The 22,058-nt window shown below is 35.8% G+C and overlaps 3 protein-coding genes across 4 annotated transcripts; 2 read left to right on the top strand and 1 right to left on the bottom strand.

Moving 5' to 3' along the window:
* The first annotated feature begins 1,154 nt into the window (after positions 1-1,154).
* On the top strand, positions 1,155-4,441 carry LOC122275597 (agamous-like MADS-box protein AGL18). Of its 2 annotated transcripts, none has more exons than XM_043084712.1 (8): positions 1,155-1,591; positions 1,760-1,841; positions 2,061-2,119; positions 2,385-2,484; positions 2,863-2,904; positions 3,579-3,620; positions 3,742-3,884; positions 4,106-4,441. In XM_043084712.1, the coding sequence occupies exons 1-8, from the start codon at positions 1,410-1,412 to the stop codon at positions 4,191-4,193; spliced, it is 738 nt and encodes a 245-aa protein (XP_042940646.1). In that variant the 5' UTR covers positions 1,155-1,409; the 3' UTR covers positions 4,194-4,441. The 2 variants fall into 2 exon arrangements, with proteins under 2 accessions (XP_042940646.1, XP_042940645.1); XM_043084711.1 differs by having other exon boundaries at positions 1,165-1,591; positions 2,058-2,119.
* A 3,105-nt stretch (positions 4,442-7,546) lies between these two features.
* LOC122275301 (protein MIZU-KUSSEI 1) lies at positions 7,547-9,078 on the top strand. Its single transcript, XM_043084306.1, has one exon. The coding sequence runs from the start codon at positions 8,052-8,054 to the stop codon at positions 8,889-8,891; it is 840 nt and encodes a 279-aa protein (XP_042940240.1). The 5' UTR covers positions 7,547-8,051; the 3' UTR covers positions 8,892-9,078.
* Positions 9,079-14,781: 5,703 nt separating this feature from the next.
* LOC122277215 (NADPH-dependent thioredoxin reductase 3-like) lies at positions 14,782-21,643 on the bottom strand. Its single transcript, XM_043087141.1, has 10 exons — positions 21,259-21,643; positions 20,860-21,058; positions 20,619-20,724; positions 19,652-19,917; positions 18,638-18,917; positions 17,954-18,061; positions 16,923-17,009; positions 16,691-16,795; positions 15,370-15,500; positions 14,782-15,144 (listed from the first exon to the last, which is right to left on the bottom strand). The coding sequence occupies exons 1-10, from the start codon at positions 21,440-21,442 to the stop codon at positions 15,084-15,086; spliced, it is 1,527 nt and encodes a 508-aa protein (XP_042943075.1). The 5' UTR covers positions 21,443-21,643; the 3' UTR covers positions 14,782-15,083.
* Positions 21,644-22,058: the final 415 nt, after the last annotated feature.

Below are 22,058 nucleotides of genomic sequence, written 5' to 3'. Positions count from 1 at the left end.
AGTTATAATAATAAAATTAAATGAAATAAAACACTTTCAATATTCAAACGGAGCCTTATTTTGCTTGGAAATAGAAACGATCATACCATGAACATTGAATGTATTTCATCTACTTCATACTTGAGTTTCATGAATTGAATGTTATTTTCAAGAAAAATAAAAATATATATGTTGATATATAATTTATTTAAATTAGAAAAAATATGGTTGTAAGAGATTATTGCACTAATATATGTATCCATTCAATGTGATTAGTCAGAAAGTCAAATTTAATAAAAACGATGCAAATTTGAATTTTGAATATGAAGGCAGCAATATTAGTATACAGATTAGTATGCGAATTCGCTTATACGTAGCAAAACTCTTTGAATTATTTCTATTTCATAATTTAGTACATTAATGAAAAATATTCAAACATTTTTTAATATTTGAAAAAAAGAAGCTGTCTTTTAATTTCACAATTAATAAGGATCCAACTCAGACTGTCTTGAGAATATAATACCAATTTTAGTAAAAGAAATACTAGCATTGAACAGATATATATCTTATGATTTAATCATGTTTTCTTTTTTAGGAATTAAAAACCGTTCAAAAACAGCAAGTTTTCCTAATTTGTCACAACCAAAAAAATCCATCTCATTTTTGAGTACCGATAATTAACTTGAGTTACAGGCAAATTATTGCCTAAAATATGCTAAGGTTGCGTTTTGGAAAGAATAGATTTTCTTTTCATGTATTCAAAAGGAATCTTCTATCAAGACTGCGCGAAAGCCATGTTTGGATTTCATGCAAGCTGTAGGTACGTACCAAGGCATGTGGCCAATGGACTATAGAAAAAACAAACGTCTCTAAAATGAATAGAAAAATGATATTTACGGTGGTGTATAAATTTTTTAATAATGAAATCTTATAATTTTTTAAAAAAATTACGTGTAATTGATATATTTTAAAATTATATTTATTATTACACAAAAAAAGAGAAAAAAATTTTAAGAAGAAAAGAAATCACACCAATCCACGTAATATGCGACCATCTCTTCTCAAAAGACTACCGAATCGATTGGACTTTTCAATTCCATGTTACCTCAAAACACTCCCATGACCAAATGTTCCAAAAATGACAAGAACACATTGCTCAAGTAAATAGGAAAAATGCCATTTTTGGTTAATTGCCCCATATAGTATTGTATCTGTCACCTTTATATTTCGTATCCTAATTTTGGTCTCACTTTCCTTAATTTATTAGGCCCTGAGAATCCCAATCTGTTCAAGCAACGCAGTTTACATATAGCGATTTGTGTTTTCTTTTTCGTCCTCTTTCTCTGGTATTTGTAGTGCTGTTTGGAGAAGAGGAAGGAAAAATATCAGAACGGCGGCGAGAAAGAAAGAAAGAAAGAAGGAAAATAATAATGGGTAGAGGGAAAATTGAGATCAAGAAGATAGAGAATCTGAACAGCCGACAGGTTACGTTTTCGAAACGTCGAAGTGGGTTGCTCAAGAAAGCCAAGGAACTCTCGGTTCTTTGTGACGCAGAGGTTGCAGTCATTATTTTCTCTAGCACAGGAAAACTCTATGAATTTTCCAGCAACAGGTACATACTTTTTTTTTTTTTTTCCAAAAAAAAAAAAAAAACATTATTTGTACTTTCTTGGATTTTCTTTTTCTTTTTATTAAATGACTCAAGGGAATTATAAAATGTTATACAATCATATATGCATATATTATATCATTCACTGAACTTCTTTTCTCATTTATGAAGCATGGAACACATTCTTTCAAGATACAGCAGGAGTCTGGAAGTAGATTATCCAGAACATCCTTCGCGTGAGCATGCGGCAGAGGTAGGTTTGTTGTAGTTATTTATTTTTTGTTAAGTTTTGTGATACAATTAGCCCATGGTCATGACAGACATGACTCATGGTCATGATCATGGATATGGTTTGTATTTTTTTTTTGTTACATTTATTATTTCAAATTTGTATAGCATATTTAAAATTTCTCTTTTTTCTCGATTGAAGTTTCTATTTACATTTGAATTTGTTCTGTTGAATAAACAGCAGGTACAAGATGACATGAATGCAGTTAAGGACGAATTAGCGAAGTTGCGTTTGGGATATATGTAAGTTATTTTTATTATTTTTATTTATTTCATTGCGCAATTATCTAAGATATGGGATTGTTCCAGTGCTAGGCTAGAAACCTCATTCATAGAATGAGGGAACCCAAGAAAAGAAATGAAAAAAGAAGCTCATTCAATTGGTGATGTTACTTTCCTGGAAAGTCTCAACTTTTATTGGTATCCAAACACTTTCCTAGAGCAGTAACCTCTGGAATTTGTTTTTCCTTTAGTTCTTATTCCTATGTATATCTCTCTGATCTTATAGGCGGATGTTGGGAAAGGAGCTGGATGGCTTAAACTTCAATGAGCTCCAGGACCTAGAGGACCAGTTGAGTGAAGGGGTATTATCGGTGAAGGACAAGAAGGTGCTAAATTTTAGACTTTACTTCTCTATACTTCTTTTTGTTGTCTAAATTGAATGTGCTTATTTGAGAAATCAGCCTTCCATGTTATAGAATTCAGTTGTAATTTTGTACTCTTAAGAGCAATTCCACAGATATTTGTTACATGATGAAACAATCATGTGGATAATATAATGCGCACTTAGATGTGATTTTCTTTTAATTTTTTTCAAATGGGTATGTAGAAGGACTGATTCCTTTCATATATGCACCTATTTAAGCCCTAATCAGTCCTTCATTTTGTTAAATGGTAGCCAAACTGTCAATTTAAAGCTGTGTTTATATGTGGTTTCTTTCAAAACTCTCAAACTGCATGGAACTTCATTGCCTTTATTGTTGCAGGAGGAAGTACTTCTGGAGCAACTTAAGAAGTCTAGATTACAGGTAAACTAGGCTTGTTTTATGGGTGCAGCCCTTTTTTCTTTTTTGCTTTTAATCTTTGGTTGCTTTTTTTGAGGATCTGACCTGTTAAAAAGTATTTCCACTAGTCATTTTTTTATGATTCTCTTGAGTAATAAAGTGCCACACTTTTCCAACCAAAAGTTTTTACTTGCTTAACTGAGGAAGAAATGAAGCCAGATAATCCAACCAGCACAACAAGGCCCAAAAAGAGAGTTATTTTTAATGTTTAAGTACCATGAAAGTCTAATCTTTTCTACCATTCTTTTTGGGTTGGAGACTTGATTTCAAGAATTCAGTTGTGAATAAATGTTGCACATGATTAAACTAATTCTCTTATCCCTTGTAGTCATGGTTCCATATTTCGGCACAACAGAATTTACTTGAAAGAAAATTTGGAACTTTGGATGGCAATAACTTGACTGCAATTTGAAACTTGGAAAATAAAATTAATGCTGTTAGACCCTTTTTTTTTACTTTTTCTTTTGGGAATTTTGTGTCTCATTCACTTCAGAATTTAGAAATGCATATTGAAGTTTCATTACCTTGGAAACAAAGGCTAATGACAATATCAAAGTGGAAATTAATAACATGCTCTTTTGGATTACGGTTCACTTTTTATTGGAATTAACTTGGATTTGGTTTTATGTTACCCTCAGGAGCAAAAGGCCATGCTGGAGAATGAGGCCCTGCGCAAACAGGTGAGAATTAAACTTGATTCAACTATGCATACATACACATCAGAACCATTTCTTCTGCATAAAACCGTGTGAACAACATAAATCTGCTGCACTGATGTTTGTTGCCCCTAAATATGAACAGCTTGAGGAAAAACGAAGAAGCATCTCCAAGTCAGTTTTCCTTGAATTCAAGCCTGAGGATAGGATGTTTTCCCAAGCAGGTTCAAAAGCTGTTTCTACCTCATCTGAGGAAAATGAGCATTCAGAGACTTGTTTGCAATTGGGGTACGTCACAAGTTCGCATCAGTTCAGTATCTCCAAGTTTTCTCTTCTATATATGCTAGTAGCCTATGTTAGAAAGCTTCCAACTACCCTATTAATGTTAAGATGAGTTCAATTAAACCATGGACTGTTGAATGAAAATTCAATTAAAATCATTCCTTTTTTGACTCATATTTGATATACACCTTCTGCTTTTTCTAACAAAAATAACATTTACCTCGTAGATTGTCAGCAGATACTCGTCGCAAGAGAAAAGCACAAAAGATCAAACACATGTGCAATGATTCAGGGAGTCAAGTGGCCTCGGAGTGACATTTTTCACTACAAGAAATCGTGTTTTGCAGTTAGAGAACTTCCATACTTCACGTGTATTGGCTGCTACAAGCAGTTAATCTTTCTTCTTTTGGCATGATGTAGACATTACAGCAGGATTGAGCTAAATTCAGGAATTTTTTTGGTTTCTGTAAATGATAAGTATTCCAAGACATGGAAGCTGTAAGCTTTTCTGTTCATTTATGCACAAGGCTCTTAATGCAAAATGGATGTGATTTTGAACTGAATTACTGATTGGAGGAAAAAGAAGAAGAAGAACTGCCTTAAATTTTGTGATCTCCAGAGCAACTTCAAGATTATAGGTTCTGAATTAAACTACACACATCAAATGTGGGACCTGAATATATATATATATATAGTCAATGATTATTTTGCATCTTTTCTTTTGCTTTTAACATTAAAAAATAATCTCAACCGCACGATGTTCGATCATAACGAGACTTTGTTTCTACTTTATTTTTTTAAAGCCTCTATCCTACCTAGTTTAAACAATGGGGATGCTGATGCAAATCAATTAAATATATATGATCTATACTGCACATATTGAAAGCAATGTTCATGGCTGCTGGGTTGGTGCTTAGTCTGCCCACGTGGCAAGCTTTGGGATCCCTTTGATCGGCCCTCAAAAGAAATTGTTAGGCCACCAATATGATTGGACAAGGCATGCATAAAACATATGCTTAGTTGGGAACCGCCCAAAAGAGAGCTACTAATTTTAATAACATTAATGATAATATTAGTTTTATAAAAAGCACACATACTCATAAGCATATATTAAAAAAATATTAACGTTTGGATCTCCAAATGGATGGGGACAAAACTAAGTGACGTATAACGCAACATATGGTTGCATTGACCTTCATATATATCATGCTCCTCCTTCGTCACTTCATGACCTGGCCTAGCTCTATCCATATTCATGCATCCACCAGCAGGCACCCACAAGGACCGATGAGATCGATGGTCACGACCGAGCTTATAAGGGACCTCAACAGTAATAACACAGATGAGAAATGATAGTCATGGAGTACTGCGCTGTGCACTCCTTTTAAAATTAAGTGAATAAATATAAGATCTATATAAAAAAAAATTAATTTTTAAATAATAGATTTTATTAAAAAAAAATAGATATGCGATATTTGTATAATTCATAACTATATTTAATATTATTCTTTATATAATAAACACCCTCTTATGAAAATTGAATTAATTAAAGGCAATAATTTATGTGATTCGAAGCAATTATATATTGTCACGATAATATCATCAATTTCTTTTGCTCTTAAATAGATAAATCCGCGAAAATTTTCCAATATTGCCTCCGTTTTAATTGACTATAAAATATAGATTGAAAAAAGGAAAACAGGACGATGAATACAATTTTTCACTATTATATATTTCAGTAGTACGTACCATGACAGTGATGACACTCAAGTAAACAAAATACTCGAGTAAAGGTTTGTTTCTGAAGGCCATTTGTGTCTGGTTATTCCCCATTTGCGATATAATCTCACAGATAATCCTTTCACTACTGACTTGGAGCAGCCGCAAAGGGTATCCATCCCATCATGATAATGCCAAACTACATCAATCGATCCAGTCTAAACGAAGATTCCTTCGTCTTCACGAGGGAAACCTCGAAGAAGATTAGTGTCCCAGAAGCAAGGAGTACATTTCTCAGTGCATCTCCCAACATGTAGTCGCTTCATCAATCACCACTTTGTTATGGGATTACACTCATTTTATTGGATTGTACAAAAATCACCACTTTGTGTGGCTCTATCTTGGCGGAGAAGGGGTATAGAACATTTATTTATTTATGAAAGAGTGTTTGTCAGCATCTCCCTATCTCTTATTTACGTATTCTTTTATCATTTAATTATAATATATAGAAATAAATAAATACATTCTCAGTGGTGAAACTTTGAATGGCCTAGCACAAGCAACATATCGTTAAAAAAAAAAAAAAAACTATTTAATTAGGAGAGGAGTGTGAAATTGCCTGCCCGTGAGAGGCTATTAAGAGCATCCTTATTGGTTTATTCATATCTTAAAATTATCCAACCTTTTATTTATTAAAAGAAAAAATCAGTTTAATTGGATTATCTATTTCTAAAATTTTTAACTTTGACCTACAATAAATGAAAAGTAAAAAGCAAATTTGGTATTTACTGTATACCAAACAAATCTATATTTTATTATTTTTCTTTAGCTCTCTCTCATATTTTCAGATCTTATTACTATCTCTCTCTCACATCTCACAGATAGCACTAAGATAAGCCAATGCTTCTATCTTATTATTTTTCCTTAACTCTTTATCGTATTTTCATATCTTATTTTTCTTTATTGTATACATGAGCCAATACTTCTATTTTCTCTCTCTCTCTTATCTCAGATCTTATTTTACTGTATGTCAAGAAAATTTGACGTGAATTATTTATTACTATATTAATAATTAAATTATTAATTATTTATTATATAATAACGAAATAGATAATTTAATGCTGAGGTTTGATATAAATAGTTAAAATCAAATTCATCTTATATTATTTTATTGTTATATAAGAAAAAAGTAGCTATTCCAATATAGAGAGTTATATAAATAAAATAATTAAAATCTAAATTCATCTTACTTTCATTAAAATTATCTTTTACATATATATAATTCAATAACAATGCTAGAAGGACAGCTTGTTTTGTTTTCAACTGTAGTTTGGACTTGGGGATCGTTAAAAGGAATTACCCTTCAAATAAGGGTTTTGGATAAACTTCTAATTAAAGTCTCCTATCATGTTTCAACCACTTGTGATGTGTTTGTGATTCTAATCCAACGGTCAACATGAAGTCGAAAAATATCATATGACCAAGAATCTTAACACACTCTTGTCAACAACAGATCATGACAATTATATCAATCAAATCCTATCTGCAGATCACTGATCTCTTGAACAACAGCCAAATATCATTCAGGTTGATGCAGTGAATCACGACAGAGGAACCGCTCTTAATTATATATATATATATATATATATATATATTTATATGTTTGGTAAAAGCTGTACATTAAACGAGGTCGGGATCAAATTCATAAGGAGGGTTTGGGTAAAGGGCAAGGAAAAAAGAAGTCGGAGGTGTTGTATATACTGGTGGGCATTGAGTATTGACCCGTGGATTTAGTTTTGAGAATGTTTTAAAAGGGGACCCAAGAAAACTGGATGGTGGAGATGAATGATGGAAGGTGAAGGCAATAGTGAGATCGAGCATTATGGTGGGTATGTAGGGACTTCCAAAGAACAAAAGTCTCCGAAAGCAGACTATAAATGTCCCAAGAAATGATCATCATCACCACAAGCCTCCATAGTCTCCCTTTATATTGGCCAGCTCCGGACACCCTTCATCATGTTGTCGGCCTCTAGCCTCCCCCTCTCCCACCCCAGAAACCTCTGATCTCTCTCTCTCTCTCAAAGTTCCATCGAATTAGTTCTAATCCCCACTGTGTTCAGAGCCATCCCACTTGCAGCCATCTCTCTCTCTCTCTCTCTCTCTCTCTCTCTCTCTCTCTCTCTCTCAAAGTTCCATCGAAGTTCTTATTCCCAGTGTGTTCAGAGCTATCCCCCACTTGCAGCCATCTCTCTCTCTCGGCTTAGTTCGATTGAAGTTTTCATTCCATTGTGTTAGGCAACACAAAACTCTACACAAATATATATCCTTCTCTCTGTCTCCAGAATTCAATCAAATTTTTCACTTCCATTGTGGTTTAGGATCGGAGGCATAACACTCAGAATCCCATCTCACCCCCCTCCCCCCCTCTCCCTCTCTCTCCTCCATCCGTGTACCATGAAACACCAAGAATTCACCCTCCAAAGAACCACCAGCACCGCCAGAAGCACCAGAAGGATCCTCCCATCCAACCATACTCGTTCTTCGTCATCTTTCCCGCCCGAAGCCGACGAAATCTCCGACAACCTCCTGATCGCAAAACAATACTCCCCCATCTCACTTCACCGGGACCGGGACCAAAACCCTCCCACCGGCAAACCTCAGTACACCAAAAAGCTATCCTCCCTCCTCCGCTCCCTCCTCAGCCTCCTCTCCTTCCCCCCCATCCTCCCTACCTGCAAATGGCTCTCAATACCTTCTCAACTCTCCCTTAACCCTTCTATCGGCCGCAAAGTCACCGGCACCCTCTTCGGTCTCCGCCGCGGCCACGTCAGCTTCGCCGTCCAGCTCGATCCCCGCTCCGAACCCCTTCTACTCCTCGAGCTCGCCATGTCAACTTCATCCTTAGTCAAAGAGATGTCCTCCGGTCTAGTTCGCATCGCGCTCGAGTGCGAGAAGGTTAGCCCAGCTAATCAACCCGGTCGGTTCAGGAAGCTGTTCCAGGAACCGACGTGGACCATGTATTGCAATGGCAGGAAGTGCGGGTACGCGGTATCGCGCGCGTGCGGGGAGTTTGACTGGCACGTCCTGGGTACGGTGCAGAGCGTTTCGGTCGGTGCCGGAGTGATTCCTGTGGTGGATGACGGGAAAAAAAGTGGTGGCTCGGAAGGGGAGATGCTGTATATGCGAGCGAGATTTGAGCGAGTAGTCGGAAGTCGCGATTCCGAGGCGTTTTACATGATGAATCCGGACGGTAATGGAGGGCCTGAACTTAGTATTTTTCTTCTCAGAATATGAAGAGCCAACGATGAAAACGCATCAAGAAAAAAAAAAAAAATATTAAAGGAAATTTAAGAAGGCTATCGAAGACTAGTCATGTATTATGTTGTTGGCAGTTGGGGGATTTAAATTTAGGAAAGAAGCTGTGTTTAGTTAATTCCGTTGTATGGTATATTTTCTCTATGCATATTACCATGTGATTTGATATCTTTGTTCCTTTTTCTTCTTCCTTTTTTTTAGGGGGAGCTTTATACAATACACATGCATACATTATGTTAAAACGATCTCTCCGAGTCAATAATCCCATGGCCAAAATAATCTCTAAAGTTGGTAAATATACATGCATGCATGCATGATATCTATTCCGATCTGATTCGTGTAGAGTAAAACGATGCATTTTTTCGAGGCTTGAGTACTGCATAGGGTTGGTAACTTTGTGGCATGAAATCAAGGGGAGTTTTTGCAGGATCATGGGCACGCCTGTCTAATTGTCTTCTACCCCAAAACCACGCACGACATGATATAGATTAATATATTTTGAGTAAGAATGAAGATGAGGTTGTGAAATGAAAAAACAATGGAGGATTTGGGGTTACGTTATGTTCGGAAAAGCTGCAAAGAGAACCAAAAAAGAAAGACAACTTAAGATAAATTAAAGTTGTACGTTATAATTAATGTTTTGAGTGCGGATTAGTCGTGCGCCACGCCGTAATCATTGAGAACGTGTTGTGAGGACAAGCTTTTGTTGATCAATCCAGTTGAATATTGCAGTTTTTAGATCAGGCAGTGAGGAAATTAGAAAACATTAATACATTGCAGTACTGCTGTTTGGAACAAAGACTGATCACCAAAACATTGAAGTACTACTGAAATCATATATGTTTGTTGGATTGCAAGCAAGATTTTTTTTTTCCAAAGTTAACAATATTGGTTTAGTTACAACCGTTGGAACAATAGTTTGTAATAGGTTCAGCAAAACCGTTGATTTTCTAGCATAATGGTTGAGATCAATTTTACCAGGCCGGGCGAGAAGCTCCGTAAGATTCGACTACATTTTTTTCCAACCAACCCAGAAAAAAAGAGAGAAAAGGGAAGAATAGAAAAGAAAATTAATCAGAGAGCAATTAGAACGTTGATTGGACTTTAGATCAGTTTTAAACAACAATTGATTCGGTGGCAAAACTACTACGTAAAGGTTTAATTTGAACTAGATTTCAGCTAAATACAACGATCTGATTACCGATTGCATTGATTCTCTTGAGGTATATAGACCAATCATACAATATATTCATAATATTATTTCAAGAATATCTGTCACATTTTTCTTAATTGTTAGATTGGATCTGCAATTAATTAAGTAATTAAGAATAAGGCTATATTCACAGTCGTAGAGTATTAAAACGTCGCGTAATCGCTATGAAAAGAGTGTGTCTCATATTTATTCATTTTTTCAAAGAAATTATGCGATACTTGTACATCTAAAAATAAAATTTTTCATAAATATGTACATGTGATCATGGTTGTCTATTCTACCAGGCAAATCAATGGCCCCGAGGAAATAGTGGAGGCCCTCCCCACGGCCATATTGTCCCCTCAAAATGGACGTTAATGTGATAAAAAAATGATAAAAAATTTGACTAGACTGGTTGGCCAAAGAGATGGAGCATTTTGTTGAATTGCGGAAGGGATATCATCAAGCCCTATAGGGCTAAGATCTTCCAGGATATGTGGAAAATGTTCCCTGGATTCCAAATGAATTTGTCGTGACAGTACTCTAAATATTCTTTGGATTCATCTTCAGTAATATTCCAGGGTCAATGGGATGGAAAATACAGCCAATTAATCGTTGCAGACATGTATAATATTGATCTTAATTTCCCATGCAGTTAAAGTTATTGTTCATCTAGATCAGATGTCCGAGATAAGGATATATCTAGAATATACACAAATATATATATATATATATATATGATTCCCTCGGCCTGATCATCTTCTCAAATGGATCTTCCAATACCCCTTTTGATATCTTCTCCCTGGCCTGTGCGTGATATTCTCTAGGAACTAATAGTTTGCGATGGTGATTTTCTCTGATCCAGTACCATATTTTGTTTGTACGTACTTGACATTCTTTTCCAACATTTCCTTTATGCTCCGCGAAAAATGGAAAAAAGAAAACAATATCAAGTCTTTGGTCCCCTTGAAATCGACTGCAATTGTTTGAAAAATGGGAATTACGAAAAAGCACTTGAAGCAAGAAAATTAAGCGGGCAGGTTCATGCTCGTTAGCTTAGAATTGTACTTAAATTTTCATCCTATGGTATTGGGTGGTCTTGGGCCCCATTCAACTTCAAAAACTAGTTCAAGAGGTGATATTTTCTTTTATACTTATAAATCGACCACCAGACCATTCTACAACTGATGTGGAACAATTCCAATAATCTCTCTTTCACACAGTCTGTTTTTCTCACGGACTGTTGGTAAACTTGGACTCTGATATCATGAAGAAATTCATGAGCTTAACTTATCTCATAAAACCGGTTCAATAAGAGATGGTTGTTCATTGTTTAAATATGTCTAAAACCTTATCTATAAACAATATGGCCGAATTTATGAGATTTATTTCTCAACGTGTTCATACACATCTGATGAAAACAAAAAACCCATAACGAGCTTTTGTTAAATCGGATCATTAAATTAGGTCACTTTAGAGTCCACACAGAGAAGCTTAAGACGATCGACATTTCTCTGCCACGTGAAGGGATTATGATTATCTTGCACATTAGTATAGTGAACGTAGATCACACGCATTTCGGTGGAGAGGCAGGAAAGAGACAAAGATGCTTAATTTCGTATTATTGTACATCTATATCTGTATGTATGGTTCTCCTTTGATCTGAATTTTATCTTTGTCAGTACAGCTTGGAAGTGAATTAAGAAGCCATTTTAATATTTTACATCAACATGCAAGTTTAGTTCTATGTGCTTGTCCTGCTCGTGAATGGCATAGATCGAGCCAGGTTGTAGACTGGCATATGGTTAAATAATAGTCTGACCCAAAGAGGCCGGGAGAAATACAAGGCAGAATCATGGAAGAGATTGCTAACAACAAAAGATCAACACTGGCTTCTAAAGAGGAGATCATACTCATTGGCAAAGGCACATAAAGACAGAATATAAAACTCTTACGTCTGGTCTTCTTTGATCACCGAGAATAACTGACGAGAAAAAATGGGTAATAATTATAATTAGCAACACAGCATGCAGAAAGGGCACATGGGAAAGGTCACAATCTTGGTCGTGGGTGGCCTGGGTTACTATTATACTACTGTTAAATAGTTGAGATGGAATGGAAAAAAGAAGATAACATGAATTCCCAATCATCTATAATAAGATATTTCAAGAGAAAATCGTGCCGCTCAAAGTGGAACCAGATATTAATAGTTCTCCGGAGTTTGATACAGCTAGTTAAAACGATCATGTTTGGTTGGTGAGAATTTTGATGAACTTCGAGAAATAGTTGGGGACATGTTTTTTATTGGGTTTTACGAAAATGGGTAGGAAAGATGAAGTATTTTTGGACAAAACATTTTTGAGATATCGTAAGTCTCCGTGGGATTCCAAAGGCAGGTCTAGTCGTGCGGCCTACGAGCCCAAGGTGCTGAGAGAAAGAGGATGGATCACTCGAGCTTGGGCGTGCGGCCCAGCAGTCCAAAGGCGCACAAAAGTTTACTTTAAAAATAAAATTCAAACAGTGCGCCTGGTGAGACTCGAACCAATAGCTGCTCCGAACATATTACAAAAAGGAGAAAATATATTTTTAACTGTAAATTGTATAATTACTATATAATTATTTTGAAAAAAAATAAATAAATATGAGATCTATATAAAAAAAAAATTTAATTTTTTAATAATAAATCTCACTATTTTTTAAAGTGATTATGCGGCGTTTATTTACTTTATAATTATATATAGAATTACTCAAAACACAAGCGGATCTTCCTTGAAGTTGGTGTGTAATATGCATAGGCCTTTCAGGGTCTCATCTCGTTGGGTAATTTTTTAGTTGGTTTGAGTTTTGGACTGTACAGGTTCTAATACACATTAGTGGTTGACCCGCGCGGTACATGAGAATAGAACCTTTCCCTGTGTCAAGACCAGTCACCAGATAAGTTAGGTGGGAGGGTGACAGAAGCTTTTCCAAAATGTAAAATCACTATAACATTTCCATTGCGTTTCAAGGATGCCAAAAATATTGATGCTCCCAGAAAAAACAAAGTGATGCTAGAAATGCTCTCTGTTAGTAAGTTCTGAATTGCTGCATACTGGCTCATAGCAAAGAAAAAAGATCTATTTATAAGTGAAAAATTCTATTTACAATCTCCAAGTGATGATTATATGTATAGACTTTTTATTAAAAAAATATATATATAATTTTAAGAATATTTAAAAAAACTTTAAACATAAAATTGCTTATGTCTACATTGCAGTCTCTAAATAGAAACTGTACGTAGCATTGCTCTTTATAAGTATATGAAAAAGTTTTATTACAGTCAGGTGGAGAAGCACTACGTAGTCGGTACACACGTAGACAAAATTGAAACGAATCGTTTCATTCAAAATGGACAAAATATCAACTGTCATTTTTCTAGAAATTAACTTTTATGCCTATATTTAATTCTCATCCCTCTTCCCATTTTTATATTTATCTTTATTTATCTCTATTTCTCTCTCTCCCCCCTTCGAGTATCACAGTGAATGGTCTTTATGCTGATTCTAGAATTTTCTAGAAGCAATTTTAATTTCAAGGATGATTGCATCAAGTTTTAAATAGTATTTTTGCAAGTCATATCAGAAAGAGGGATTTCTTGAGAGAGAGAGAGAGAAGAGAGGAGGGGGGGGGGGGGGGGGGGGGGGGGGGGGGTGGGGGTGGGGCGGGCCGATCCTACTCTCTGCAGCCACACATACCTTGTATTGCAACAACCATTGTGGGTTTGGGAGCAGTCATAGCCAGCTAGCATAAACAAACAGTAGTTTATTTGGAAAGATCAACAAGAAACAACACAAATACATTGAAAATGAGTTTGAGAAAAATTTAGGAAATGGGTTTGACAAAAATCTGGATGGGTTTGAAAAATATTTAGGAAATGTGTTTGAAAAAAATCTAGGAAATGAGTTTGGAAGAAATATGTTAATGATGAAATCTTAAGAGATTGAGTTTTTTTCTTGGTAGAGAAATGTTTCAACCTACCAAGAATTTTAAAGGTTTGCTACGAGCTTGAAGAAGAAGAAAATATCAGTTTTTACCTTCCCACTTTTTTCTTCTTTAGCTTTATCTGTTCTCATTTTTGCGTTTTTATTAATTTTTTTTTTTCACTTCCACGTAGACTAGCCAGTTACCCGCATTTGCACATGCCGACTGTACCTAACAATTTTGTTAATAAATATATTGGCTTACGTGGCAAGCTGGTGCGCTCACAGTTACCTTCAACGGTTGCCTGTAGTAGTTCTGTAAATAAAATTTAAGAAAAAAGTTATAAAAAAAAATGTAATTTTTAACTAAATTTTAAGGAACATTATCAGGAGGCTGATGCTCTTATATACCACCTTATACAACAAAGGAAGCATGCGAGACAACGAAAACAATTCGTAAAATATATACTACCAACAATGCTGGACAATATATATCACCAATAATGGGTGTTTTGCATTGTGTCCCCAACACTCGTTTAGAACTGAAAGACTGGCATCGATTGATATTGAAACTTAGAAGGGGTCGTGATTTCAACGAAAAGGAGAAGAAACTTATTATAATTATAATGACAAGAGGTCGTGAGATTCGACAAAATGGTTAATTAATATTAGCAAAACAAGAAGCAGAAAGGCACTTAATTTTATATATATAGGAAACTAATTCGAAGACCCAAAAAAGATGGGTTTTAATTATTCTATTTAGTAGGTAGTCAAAATAATGGAATAAAATTCATAGTTGAAAACAACCAACTTTACAGAATTGAGTGAAATTCAATATAGGAGATTTTAAAACCGGTATTGACACACTCATTGCTCTGCTTGCTGCATCATCTACAGTACACTTTACCAATATGAGATGTCATTTTAAAAATTGAACACATTATTCCTCTAAGACGGTTTTGGAAGGAACAAAATTGGATCAAAAAAATTCACCACCCGGAAAGAGCCTTCGAAATACTCTTATTTATTTGCTTCAATGAACTCTCGGTACTCGCTCTTCATTTTCACGCCCGACACGGTCCTGCATATCCAGAATGGAATAATTAGTGGCTGCCAAGAACCAACAACCATGCACATAAGAAATAAAAGAATCAAATCAGATATCAACAGAGAGTTGACATAACCGACCTGAGCATTCAACCAGATAGCAAGAACTAAGAGTCTAAGAGGGCAAACAAATAAAATTCAAGAACACCAACGTAGAGGGAATAACAAAAGAAGTATGACAGGACAAGATATAACTGACCTGAGCATCTCCTTATTTTTGAAAAACTGAACACATGGTGTACCCATAATTCCAGCTGCTTCTGCTATTTCTGGATCTTCCTCAATATCGATTTCAACAAAATGTACATTCTGATCGAAGTCATCTATTACCTGCACCAGACATAGAGAAAAAGTACAGCACATTCTTATTTAGTTGTTCAACAAAATAACTCTCACAGACTCACAGATATCATAAGCATGAATCATTGAACACAAAATAATGACAATCTTGTGGTGGTGGCATGCAGACAATGCAAAGCCCTATTAAAAATATTGTTACCCAAATAAGGATCCTTGTCAAACTTGTGTTTTGAATTTTATATAAGCATACCAACAGTAGGTGAATGTGTTCCTATGTTCTCTATTCTGAAAACAAAACCAGATAGTTGGCCAATGGTCCTGGTTCAAATTACGATGCTTCTCTGCTTTAAAACAGGTGGAGGACTAGATCATGGGTTTGATCCCATGCAAGTGTATGAATTGTATCCAAAGGAAAGAGAGAAAAAGAAAACAAAAGAAGAAACAGTTGATCGTTTAGGAGAAAGAACATTACAGATCTAACATTATACACTATTAAGTCCTAAAATTTCAGATCTGATTTCACGACTCCAGAAAACATTCATTGTACTATTTCAATAGTTCGATTTCGTACACATGCCTTCCCTTCTGGTTTATGGCGCAAACCAGGTTGAAATAGTATTCCACAGAGGTAATGGACTTCAGATTTTCACTCAACCATCACCCATTGACCTCAGCTGCATGTGGTTTGGTTTGGTCCATAGTTGATTGTACTCTCCCTAGGATCAAGTATATATGTTTTATTTGTGGCTTCAAACAAAAGAAAATATCTATTTGTTGTAAAAGTCCGTTGTGCAGGCTTTAAATGAAAGATATACAATTCAGCTTCTGCATGAGCATCACTTCCCTTAAGGTACTTTATCTGATCTTTGCTTTAAAAAGAAGCCTCAGGCTTGACTAGAATATTAATGCGATATTAATGCGATTTGCACCATGTCCAACAGATGAAACAAGATTTTTAAAATATATATGTATATATAAATTTCCATATCCTTTATTAACAGAATTGTAATCTTCAAGACGCTCCATGCATATCAAGATTTTACATAACATTTCTTTTGTGTTTTACCACACCTTCCCATAGAAACTGTTCTCTATCTGTCATAGCAGAACATACAAATACACATTACAATTGTGTGTGAGAGATCATAGTAACCTCAAAACTAAACTAGCATTGAGATTTAACTATTGTGCAAAATTAAAACAAGTTTCAAATCATGTACCTTGCTAAGAATAGGCTTCAAAGTCCGACATGGACCACAGGTTGGCGATGTATATAGTACACATATAAGCCTTGGACTTTCATGGTACAATTTTCGTAATGCATACTGAAGAGGAGGTAAAAACAAGAAGCAATGAGCTGACTTATACAGAAAACCCATAAACAAGAAACTTAATTTCAGGGACATGTTAAAATATCGGATTAATGCTAGCATTTGGATAAATAACTTGTACCTGGCCCTTATGCTTTGTAAGTGAAATGTCAAAACCTTCTCGAACATCCCTGTCTGTGAGTTCCTTCTTGACCTCTTCAGCTTGGGGCTATCACATGTAATCACAAGGAGTTTCTTAAGGGATCATGGTATAAGTGCCAAATATAATGTTACAATTTTTCCAAATATAAGTAAACCAATTTGATGATTTAAAGTGTAGAGGGACACAACCCAAGAACACATGACGTATACGAGAGAAAAAGAAATTCCACAAATTCTAGAAAATTAAAAAAAAGGGACATATTGTGAGCAGCCATCCGCAAAGAAATTTGCACACAGTTGTGCTGTTGGTGTCATTGGAGATCAGGAGGAAGGGATTACTTTGCCTACTTTGGTTGGGATAAAGTTAGGCTGAGCTGGAAGAACTAGTTAGCTAGGGGGTGAATTGACACCAAGCCTAGAAGTGGATTTTACAATGGGGATGGAGTCTTCAAATTGGGTTTTGAACACTCTGAAGGATATCCCTTCGATGGTGGGGATCTCATGTTAAAGTTATGAGGAGTAGTTTATGGCTCTTATAACAGCTATCCAAGTGAGTCATTTCCAAGAGGATTCAACTTCCAACTTCAAACTAGTCAACAAAGGTACTAGTTCCAAAGGCAGAAGCTCAAACTGTGGAAGAGGCAAGGGAAGGGGTGTATCAATTCTTAATGGAGCCAAAGCTGGTGGTTATGTTTCGAAGTTCCAGTTCATTGGCATGGTTTTACATGGATTGGCCTTTAAGCTTGAACAATTTGATTGGTGTTAGTTTTTTTATGGGCTTCCGGTGGTTTTAGTTTTGTGGGTTAGGAGGGTGGATAAATAGTGTCAGCGGAAGTTTTCTTTTTCTAGTTTATCTTTGTTGTCTCCTCTCTTTTTCTGTTTAGGAGACTCATCTTATATTTTCTCGCATACTTGGTGCGCCATTTGGAGTTAATGAATTTTGATTACTTGTAAAAAAGCATCTACCTCTAGAAACAAGTAGAACAAATTAAGATAGATTTCCTTGAATACCTGGTGAAACTCAACCAAAAGATTATTGCTCACAAGATATCTCTCGACTGATAAAGCAGCAATGCATCCAGATCCAGCAGCAGTTATGGCTTGCCTCCATTCATGGTCCTATTAATATAACAAGAACTAGAGTTGCAAGATTGCATACTGAACAGCAAAACAACTATTACTCTGAATGAACTTGCAAATTGGATGTGCCTAATTTACGTACAAAATTAACATTCATTCTGTAGTTTATAAACATGAAAAGAAAGATTTTGCTGACCATCATACAGATTTTCACAGATCAAATACAAGTGTAGCAGAAGCTAAAATCTATGCCTGACACTCGCCCATCTCTAAATCAACCATGCCAAGAGATGGATTAGATGATAGCGATTCTAACATGCATCGCTTCCACTGAACTTATAAAAGACCTTTCTCAACTAATTGATAAGAGTTTTTTCTTGGGTAAATCCCAATTCCTCATATATCCATCACGCAATAATTACTAGACACAGGTTGTCATTACAGATTAAACAATGAAAATTCTGAACCTAGAGGATGACCACTAGTTGAATCGTAGCAATAACAGATATTAATAGTAAAGTTCAATTATGGGACCTAGGAGACACAATAAACCTTGACAGGTCATGGACCAATCTGAAAATTAAGAAATTAAAATGATAATCCTAAAGAGGATACCTGCACATCCCCAGCGGCAAAAACACCTTCAATGGAAGTTTTTGCAGTCCCCTCTTCAACTACCACATAGCCAGAGCCGTCAAGCTCAATTTGGCCTTCCAATAACTGGCTATTTGGTAAATGGCCTATACCATAAAATAATCCTTTTGCCTCAAGCACAGATTCCTCCCCAGTATCCACTTTTCGAACTGAAATTCCAGACATCTGGCCTTTTGTATTGCTAACAACGTCCACAGTCTCTGTATTGAAGTGCACGGTGATATTTGGACTGTTGTACACTCTGAAACATTCGCGATAATCAACCTGTTAAACAAACATTCAGGTGTTTGTTTAACAGGGAGTTGAAAACTCACATACAAGCTGTTCATTAGTATATAACTTACCATCAACAAAGCAGCCAGCAGAAAAAAGAAAAAGAAAAATAACCACACCATCAACCAAAACTTTTTAGCCACTGTCAATTGCTTATTGGTGGCCCATAGTTGGACAACCAAAAGAATAACGTTCTTCTCTCACACATATAAGCAAGATCGAACCTATCACCACACCCTCCACCTAATTGTTAATGGGGTGTAAGAGATGCAATTTGGTCAAAGACAGAGGTTTGCATTAAAGACCTCCTCTGCTCTCACACATTCTCAAAATAATAATAATAATAATAATAATAATATTATTATTATTATTATTATTAGATTTTAGAGTACAAGAAGAAATGGGGGAAACACTAAGGGAATCTTTAAATAGCTGTGAAGCTATAAGAAATTTGAGCATCTTCACCACAACTCCTAGAAGCTACTGAGAACCTACATATGCCTGCCAGCAATTCTCATGTCATCAAACAAACCACTTGCAGGAAGAAAATTTATGGTATATTCACTTTTTTTGAATAGCAAGCCATTTTATTGTTGAAAAAGAAAAACACAGAAGGAAAGAAAAATCTCTCATGTATTACATAAAAGATATGCAGTATAGCTTCAAAAGGAAAACACTGAAGAAAAGGCCACCAGAACTCACCTATCTTGCATTGCTTTGGAAGCCTTCAGATGGTCTCTACGTACAAGCAAGTGAACATGACGGGCATATTTAGTTAAGTACAATGCTTCCTCAGTAGCCGTGTCACCCCCTCCAACAACAGCAAGAACTTGCCCTTTAAACAATGGTGATGCTCCATCACAAATAGCACAAGCACTAATTCCCCTACTCCAAAATTCTTCTTCACGAGGTAACCTGAGCCTTTTTGCAGTAGCTCCTGTTGCAAAAATAATACTGTGGCACTTAACCTGAAATGTAAGCATAAGCGAAATTAATTCACAAAAATGTGTATCAGAAATGTGTCCTACTCAGCATCATGTGCACATTGACAACTGCAAGATATGTTATTCTCATGCCCACTAATTGAATCGCTCTATCTGGTATAAAGACCACGACATGATAAGTTGTCAGTTGACACTTACTCTACGTTTGGGTAATAAGATGAGATGAGAAATTCTCAAAACTTCTCACAATTTCCTTCTCTAACATCACTCAAACAAAAACACTTTTCAATTTTAAATATTCAAATCTTTCATCTAATAATTACAATTTTTTCAAACTTCAAAACAAAAATAATATTCAAACAAATTTTTAACTTTATATAATATTTTTTTCAACTTTTTTCTCACTCATTTCCTAAAACCCAATAAAACATTTTAACTTAGACTAGTTCACTACAATTCATAGAATTCCGAGGTGCTCCAAGTGTCTAAACGAGTCATAATTTTCCAAAAATAATTAGATAGAAAAACATTCACCTTGCAAGTCAAATAATTTTTTATGAAAAAATAAAAGAGGCCATCTTCATGCAGATTCGAAGAAACAGTTTAAATCAAGTTGACTATTTTTAAAGCTCAGTAGTCAGGTATGCAATCGATTCCAACATATATATATATATATATATATATATATGTATATATGAGAACCAGCTGCAGAAATAATATATCACCTTACGTTCACTGCTTTGCACTGTAAAAGGACTACTTTTTACATCAATAGTTTCCACATCTTCTTGAAACAATTCTGCTCCCCAACGTTCTGCTTGCCGTCGCATCCTAAACAATACCCAATGTCAAAATTATATTCCACAATTATACTTTAAGTCTAATGCTCGTACACATACATATATTTAACAACAAGCATTTCAAAGTGAAAAAGAAAGGTTCGATACCATGTATATTTTATTGTACCTGTCCATCAAATCTGGACCACTTATTCCATCAGGAAATCCAGGGAAATTCTCCACTTCAGTGGTAGTCATCAACTGTCCTCCAGGAACACCGCCTGCTTGATATCCCTCAAACACTACGGGCTTCAAATTGGCACGAGCTGCATATATTGCTGCTGTGTATCCAGCAGGACCTGAACCTATGATAACCACATTCTCGACTGCAAGAGAAATCATAACTATTATTCCCCAGATTTTAATAATCAACATCATCAGAAATAACGAAAGAAATCCTTTATTGCAGCACTACCCCAGCCTAGAATTAGCATTTTCAAGAGCGCAGATTCCCAAACGGCATCCAAACAGGTAACAACTAGCATTCACATATACTTAGCAAATACATAGACTGAATCTATGTTACCTGGAGAGGTTTGGAGGTCAGTGGAGGAGGCCGTAACTTTGAGAAGGGGAGGGCGAGTAGCGGCGGAGTGCAAACGAGGTCGTCGGCGAGTGGACCAAGTGTTTAGGAGAATTAGGCTGTTCTTGTGTGGAGTAAAAGGAGGAAGAGCATTGGAGAGAGTGGTGGGAGAGAGTGTGGAGGACATGGCGGCGATTCCGCGCAGGGGCTCCGATTCCTATCTTTCCGTTCCAACGGACGCTTGGTTTCAGACCATACAATGGACTTGCAGTTAGAAGGCTAGGGGTTGTGGCACACGCGCTAGAATGATTGTTTTACTTGCACAAGTAAAGAAGAAGAGCAACTCGCTTTGGATTTTTTTTCTTCATTTTCTTTGTGATTTGTCAAGGGTGTAGACGGGCGAGTAGTCTTATGGGGACAGTTGTAAAGTATGTTGGTACTTCTATCTGTTAGGTAGGGTCCTTTGATCTCGATGTTCGCGAATTGGATCTCGGTGACCTGCTCCGTCTCCATAATTATTTCCACCGTCGATTTTGGAATCTCAGCGATGACCGCTGTCAGTTTTGCCACTTGGCGTAGAGCGCCGCCTATAACCGGATGTACTTCAGATAAGCTACCTGATTTTTATGTGCAAATAAAAATGTGCCACGTGACAGATTATTTTGCACGGTGTGAAATCAAGATCAAAGTTATTTTTTTCTTTTGGAATTATGATCAAGGTTATGTCCTGACCTTCTGGTTATAACTCTTTTTATTTAAAATTTTATTTGTAAAATTAAAATTTTAAAATTAAATTATATCAC

The sequence above is a fragment of the Carya illinoinensis genome, chromosome 9 (genome assembly GCF_018687715.1).
Source record: "Carya illinoinensis cultivar Pawnee chromosome 9, C.illinoinensisPawnee_v1, whole genome shotgun sequence".
Lineage (NCBI taxonomy): Eukaryota > Viridiplantae > Streptophyta > Magnoliopsida > Fagales > Juglandaceae > Carya > Carya illinoinensis.
Note: the sequence above shows the minus strand (reverse complement) of the source record. Positions and strands in the feature narration are given on the sequence as shown.